Genomic DNA, 7114 nt, shown 5'->3' on the forward strand with positions numbered 1-7114 from the left:
AACAGGAGGACTAGCTGCTGCAACATCATCCCTTTTAGTTTATCCTAACAAGGAAATGAGGACACTGCCGTGGGAACCCAGGCTCTCCGGACTAGCAAACTTAACCCTTGCCAGGTTTGTTTGCGGATGGTCTGGTCAGTGGTAGTACTGAGGAAAATCATAGCGAGACCACCCAGTCTGTGAGGCTGGGTTTCGTTCTGCACCGGAGGGGTCAGGTGCTGATAGTTGCTGTCAGGAGATTCAGGCTGCCCAGACATGTGTGCATGAGGGGGCCAGACTTGTGAAGAGTATAGAGCCCTACTTGTGCCTCCAGGGTTCCTGAGATGCCACCAACTCCTACAGAGCCCGTCAGGCCGCCCAACAGGGGACCAGTTGCGTAACCCGCAACTGGGCCAGCGCACGGAAGTCTGTCCCTTATTCTCCCCCCCGCAGGCCCCTTTAAGAGCCTGCTCTGCAGGCCCACGTTCGAATGCCCCCCATCCTGGCGCCCTCCTCGGCCTCGCGGCCACCCGACGGTTGACACCCTCGGCGATTCACGGACGGCCGCGCACTTCAGGCTGGCGGCGGCCGGCGGAGCGGCGTCTCGGCCAACGGCCCCGGCAGGCGGCAGCATGGAGGCCAGGCTGGAGGCGCACCGCGTGGTCAGCATCTCGCTGGGCAAGATGTTCTCCGCGCGCACGCAGCGCGGAGGCGGCAAGCTGCACAAGAACCTGCTGGTCTCGCTGGTACTGCGCAGTGCCCACCAGGTTTCCCTCAGCCAGCCGGGCCCCTCGGCCGCCCAGCCGCCCGCCGAGCCCGGCGCGGGGAACGCGACCCCCGGGCAGGCCGGAGATCCCCGCAAGCGCGACGCGGCGGGGGGCGGCCACGCGGGCCACTCCGCGCCGCGCAAGAGGCCGCGCCGGCAGTTGCCCCTGACGGCGGCAGACGACGAGGACATGGACACCGGCGCGGTGGCCCAGCTGGCCAGCGTCTTCGGCTCCAGCTTCTCGGGCCTCCTGCGGAAGAGCCCGGCGGGCGGCCGTGAGGAGGCGGTGGAGCCGCGAGCGCGGCGCGGGCTGCGCTCCTGGAGCTGGGCCGTCCTGGCCTGCTAGGGCCGCTGCCCGAGCCGCGTGAGTCGGCTGCGCCGGGCCGGGAGCTCCCCGGGGACTCGGGCCCGCGGGCGGCAGCGTTAACCGCCTTTGTCCTCCACAGGGGCGCAGGCCTGAGGATCTCCCCGTCGCGCGTTTCAAGTGGGGCGAAGCCGGGCCGGAAAAGGCGTTCGCTGGGAGGATTCCAGTCCTGGGTGTATAAAGGTTGGGGACACCGACGCGGTTTTGTAGTGTTTCTCCCTCGTGTTGGCTTTTTGTGTGAAGATACAACTATATGTCTAACACATATTAAATAGTTTGAAGCAACGTTGCTGCCTCGTCTGTGAGCACCTGCAGGGCACGGGGGTGAAGGGAGGACCAGGTCTGTGTCCAGAGGGCGAGGCGTGTGCCCCGACGTCCCAACTGTGCCTTCTCAAGTCCGATTCGTTGAGCCCAGTCTGTTTGAATATCAAGTAATGTAGGTGTTGTAAGGAGTTATTCGAACATTCCATCCTGGGCCCGGCGCCATTTCTACTTCGTCACAGCTCATGAAATTCGCGCCGGTCTAGCCATCCACCAATCAGATGTAACCTGGCATTCCACCTGAGAATCCCACCCCAATCTTCCAGCCCCTTCCCCAACCCCGCCCACTCACCAATCATCCCTAGGCATTCACCAGCAGGCACCAATCCCCTGGGGCCTGCCCTCAATCCCTCCCAATCCCCACCCCCACACCTGGCTGACCAAAAGGCCCCAGGTGCGGGTCTCTGTCTTCTTTGCTCTTCCTCCCTTTTCTTCCGACCTCCCTTCCCCTCCTCCCCTTCCCCTTCCCCTCCACCCTGTTCCTCCCTCGCTGGAATAAACCTCGTAGGATACCTCGTTGCGTCTGGTGTTTTCAGCTCACGGTAAAGAACCAGGTTGCGGGAATTAGCTGCGTGTAATAATATCGTAATATCCTATGAACTAGAACTCAACCTTTTTAAATAAGTTGCGTTTGGTGTTTTCAGCTCACGGCAAAGAACCAGGTTGCAGGAATTAGCTGCGCGTAATAATATCGTAAAATCGTATGAACTAGAACTCTAACCTTTTTAAATAACCAACAGGTGTGAGCCTTGAAGGTTTTTTTTCCACAGACAGAAATATTTTCACTAGTGCTTTAGGTCGCCTTTTGCTTGGTTACCGAGGTTTCTGTCATAGCTTGCTCTAGGCGCGAGGTGGCCTGCAGTGGTAAGGTACCCTTCCTCGCTCCTCTAGGTGACAGATACGGGCTTGGTTATGCTGGGTCAGGTAAGCCGTGCCCTGCTTCTGCCTCCCAAATAGTGATTTGATTTTGGTCGTAGTGAACACTTAGGTGGTACCCAAGCCTTCTTTTGGCTTTATTAAAACAAGTGTGTAAAGCTTTTGGTCTGAGGACAGACATTCCACTATCTGAGAGAAATGAGTATTTCAGAAGCCAACCGATGAGAGGATGTTGTCTCCAGACAGTAGCCAGTGTTGTGGAAGGTGGTGTGGAGCTGTGAGGGAGCCGTTTTCAAGGACTGAGGCAGGGCCCTACAAGGTGGATCATATTGGGACGACTCTGCTGGTTTCTTGAGCCCAGGCACTTTCGTATTAGATGCTCTCACTGCATAATAGATCCAATAAGGGTCTTTTGCTTTACATATTAGCGACTTAAATTCTGTTTGGGTCTCTGAAGAACAGTGAGTACTGGCTGCTTGAGTCAGAGTTGTCCAGGGACTTGATTCTGCAAATATTTTCCTGTTGCTGGAAACCAGTTGTGCTTGAGCAGGGGTCCTGATGGATTCTGACATTCAAAGAAGAACGTTTAAGAGGTGATTTGGTGATTTTTTTCCCAAGGAGACTGAAGTTCTTAGGATGGACCATGTGTCTGCCTGATGTGAACAGATTTGGATACTTGCTAGGGGATGAAGCTTTGTAGGAAATCAGAAGGTTAAGATCACTGTTGTCTTGTAGGGAGGTGTAATAGTTGGAGAATTTTCTGGGGAGGGAAAACTTGGATTAATTGATTTTGTGTCTTGTAGCTGGAATCTTGCACAGTAACATCTCTGTGCCTCAGCATTTTTGAAATGTGAAACAGATAATTGATTGTGAAAGTCAGTATGTTAATACTCTTCAAAAATAACCTAATACACAATAAGCACACAGTTGTTACTTTAGAGACAAGTCTTCTTGAAAGATCTCCCATTGCTGGTTTATTCCCCAAATGTCTGCAACAGTTGATGCTGAGCCAGGCTGAAGTTGGGAACCTGGAACTTGGCCCAGCTCTCTCCTATGGAAGCAGCATCCCCAGGCCTTCAGCTGCTGCCTCCTGGGCTGAGGACATCCTACACAGTGCCATGTGCTGTGAGAACTCTCCCTGAGTTCTGCATGTGAACCTGGTTTTCAGTTCTGTCCTAGTACTGGGCTTTTGTTTTCCTGTGGGCCAGCATAGCTCTCTTGCCAGATGTGTTAACCTGGAAGCCTTTCCAAATAACTGTTCTTTCAGGAAGGAAGAACAAGAAGCAAAGTTGTTGACATGCAAATGTTCCCTGTGGATAAGTAAGGGTTATTTCAAGCCTGAACTGCCTAGGCATGGGCTGTGTCTCGGGCCTGCCCATTGCGAAGATAGGGTTGTCACACAGCTGAATGAGATGCAGGCAGTCAGGAGATGCAGCTGGGGCTTGACCACTGTGCTGGACAAGAACCTGCACCTGCAATGAAATCAACTTGCTTTTGATATGGAAAGTTTTTGACTGTCATCTAGAAACCACCTATTTAGTTCTTGACCAGTATCCCAAGAAGATTCTTTTTTTTTTTTTAAGATTTATTTTTTTTTTAATTGCAAAGTCAGATATATAGAGAGGAGGAGAGGCAGAAAGGAAGCTCTTCTGTCCGATGATTTCACTTCACCAAGTGACCGTAACGGCTGGTGCTGCATCGATCCGAAGCCAGGAGCCTGGAACCTCCTCCGCGTCTCCCACATAGGTGCAGGAACCCAAGGTTTTGGGCCGTCCTCAACTGCTTTCCCAGGCCACAAGCTGGGAGGTGGATGGGAAATGGAGCTGCCGAGATTAGAACCAGTGCACATATGGAATCCTGGCACGTTCAAGGTGAGGACTTTAGCCACTAGGCCACCTTGCCGGGCATAATATGGAATAAATGTAATGACTGAATATAGCACTTAGCCTGTCTTTGGTTTTTAGAGATCAGTGGTTGTAGTTGGTGGTGGGATGAATAACTAATAGAGGACACCTGAGTTGTACCCCCACACAAAGTGACGCTAAATAACCCTGCTGTTCTTCCCACTCATCTGACTGGATTTTGGGGTGAGAGTGGATTGTTGAACAACTTTAGTGAAAGATTTCTTGTAATAAATATATAATAAATATTGCAAATGATATAAATGACAAAGCCCACTTTATTCTCTCACCTCAGCGTGACAGCCTAGCTCAGAGCTTGTTTGGTGAGGTGCAACTGCTAACCCTAACCCCAGAGTGTAGAGTTTGATGGACAAATATTCTTTTCTATTTGAAGTTCAGCTCACTGAATAATCAAATAATTTCTGATCTCTTGCCTGAAATATTTACTCTTGTTCTGTTGGGATTTCTCCCTGGGCTTTTTCTCATCACAGCATCTTCAAAGAAGAGGATGTTGAAGTGTTGGCCCCTCATTGCCTTGAGCCATGGTGCGCTGGTGGGCAGTGAGGAGCAGTCCACCCATCAGCCCAGCAGATGTTGGGAGTCCTGGAAGGTCAGGGATTGGAGCAGCAGCAAGTTGCTCGTGACAGTGCCAAGGTCCTGCCTCTGCTTTGTCCTGATTCCAGCTCCTTGCCAATGCACCCTGGGAGGCAGCAGTGATGGCACAAGGCCTTGGGGCCCTACCACCCACGGGAGCAGGTGCATGTGGACCCCAGGCTTCCTGGCTTCAACCTGGTCTACCCGCAGCTATCATAGGCATTCAAGGAGTGAGCCAGTGGATAGAAGATCTCTGTCTTCTAAATAAAACTAAGTCACTATGATGTTAACTAACACCCCTAGAGTTATTCAGAAGCAGCCCTTGAAAGTGCAAGAGAGGATGAGAGTGGAAGAGCAGAGTTAAGAGGATCCACATGTCTAGTGATGCCTCCTTCCTGGTCCAGTTTAAGATATATATATATTTTTTAAGTTACAAATTTTTGACAGATCTGACACTCATTCATTCTTGAAGTTCCCCCAAAAGCTTGGGCTGGGCTAGGCTGATGCTAGGTACCTACAAGGGGTGCAGGACCAAGCGTTTGAGTCATCACTTGCTGCCTCTTGGGGTGTACCTGCAGGAAGCTGAAACAGGCAGCAGAGCTGGGACAGGGACTCAGGTTCTCCAACATGGAATGTGGATGTCCCAAGATGTCTCAGCTGCTGCACCTGCCAGGCTTGTCCTGCCAGACGTCCCCAGTGCCTGTCACCACCCTCCCGCCCCCAGTGGGCACGAGCATTCTAAAGATCAACTCTCCATCGCAGAAGTTTTTCCCCAAAGTGGCATATTTGTGGACTACACCCTGCTGTTTGTCTTGGATGGCTGGGACCCCCAGACTGCATTTCTGGAAGGACCAACCTCTGCTTACCAGACTGGCAGCTGGCTTTGTAGGGTGGGGCACACAGAGCCTTAAGTGACAGCTTAAGGGGGAGAAGGGCTGGTTCTTATGATGGCAGCCACCTGGCATCCAGCAGGCCTTTGGGGCTTGTTGGTGAGTTTACTTGCTGAGAGTTTGTGAAGGGCCCTCATCACAGTAGACACCAGGCTGTGTGGCTCTCATTGACTTGTATCACAGGAGGAGGGAAGACTAGTGGATAGGCCCTGGCCCCAGCTTTCTGCATTTTTCCTGTCAGCTGGGTCTCTGCCAGGATGTCCCAGCCTGACCTTTTTGTCAGAGCCCAGAGTAAGGCACGTTTCAGTCTATGAACTAAGGGATGGGCTGCAGCCACGTTTGCTATTCCTTGTAGCTGCTGGAAGCTTGTATGTTCTGAGGTCCAAGAAAAACTGTTTTATGGCCTCCATGCAGGTCTGGGTTCCTGTGACATGTCAGAGCTGCAGGTCCAGGTCCATGTCTGCTGGGCTGCTGGGCTGTATCTGCCCAGCCAATGCCAGAGCCACTTGGCTGCCATGCAGCAGACACTTGGTTTCCATTTCTCTCCAGGTCTCCCTTCCCTCCACCTTCTCCCAAGGATACTGACCATGTAGGGAAGGCTGTGACCAGAAATGGTCAAGTTGGGTTTTTCTGCCTGTGAGTCAGGCCATGATTATAGCTGTGGCTGTCGTGGCTGGAACAGCTCTCCATGGATGGACCACCGTGGACCTGCAGTTGTGTCCATTCCAGCGGCACGCAGCAGGTGTCCATCCTAGAAACGGGAATATCACAGGTGGGAGTATCCACATTGGAAATAACTGGGGTCAGAAAAGCAGAAACAGCGCTGGAGTGGAAAGAGAGCGGCTGGATGGCACTGTGATGCTGGGGATGGGAAAGGGGAATGGGGGGTGGTTCATGGAAGCACAGCTGAGCTGGGAAGTTGGGACACCAGATGAATATGCAGGGGTGCCCCCATCTTCTTTTCGTAGTGCTATAACTTGCTGCTTTCTTCATACAACTTTGGGATTTTACTTTCAGTTTGGAAAGGGTAAAAGTGAGTTGGTTATGCAGTTGTCTCTAGCTTGCATAACCTGCTTGAGGGCTGAGTCGTTCTTTCCATGGCCATCGTAGAAATCCCAAAAGGCAGACTTGGTTGCTCTGTGGCCTTTGCATTTTTCCCTCTGCTCACTGTGACTTCAGATGTCTCTGAGGATACACACCTGTGGCAGTCACTGTATAGCAGGTGAAGCTGTGGCCCAAGTTGCTGTCGGCATCCTATACGAGTGCCTGCTTGAGACCCAGGTGCCCCACTTCTTATCCAGCTCCCTGCTGATGGGTTGGGAAAACAGTGGAAGATGACTCAGATCCTGGACCCCTGCACCTACATGGGAGCCCCAAGGTGAAATATCAGGCTCCTGACTTTGGCTGTTCAACCCTGGGCTTT

General features: G+C 52.4%; 1 protein-coding gene across 1 annotated transcript; it reads left to right on the forward strand.

Moving 5' to 3' along the window:
- The first annotated feature begins 534 nt into the window (after window positions 1–534).
- Window positions 535–1394, forward strand: IER5 (immediate early response 5). The gene is made up of 2 exons (XM_004578991.2): window positions 535–1109; window positions 1192–1394. The coding sequence occupies exon 1, from the start codon at window positions 612–614 to the stop codon at window positions 1089–1091; it is 480 nt and encodes a 159-aa protein (XP_004579048.2). The 5' UTR covers window positions 535–611; the 3' UTR covers window positions 1092–1109; window positions 1192–1394.
- The last annotated feature ends 5720 nt before the right edge of the window (window positions 1395–7114 follow it).

This window comes from Ochotona princeps, chromosome 10 (assembly GCF_030435755.1).
Source record: "Ochotona princeps isolate mOchPri1 chromosome 10, mOchPri1.hap1, whole genome shotgun sequence".
In the NCBI taxonomy this organism is placed as follows: Eukaryota; Metazoa; Chordata; class Mammalia; order Lagomorpha; family Ochotonidae; genus Ochotona; species Ochotona princeps.

What these genes read in the sequence shown, in the direction of transcription:
- IER5 (XM_004578991.2), top strand. Translation starts at nt 612, where the DNA reads ATGGAGGCCAGGCTGGAGGCGCACCGCGTGGTCAGCATCTCGCTGGGC.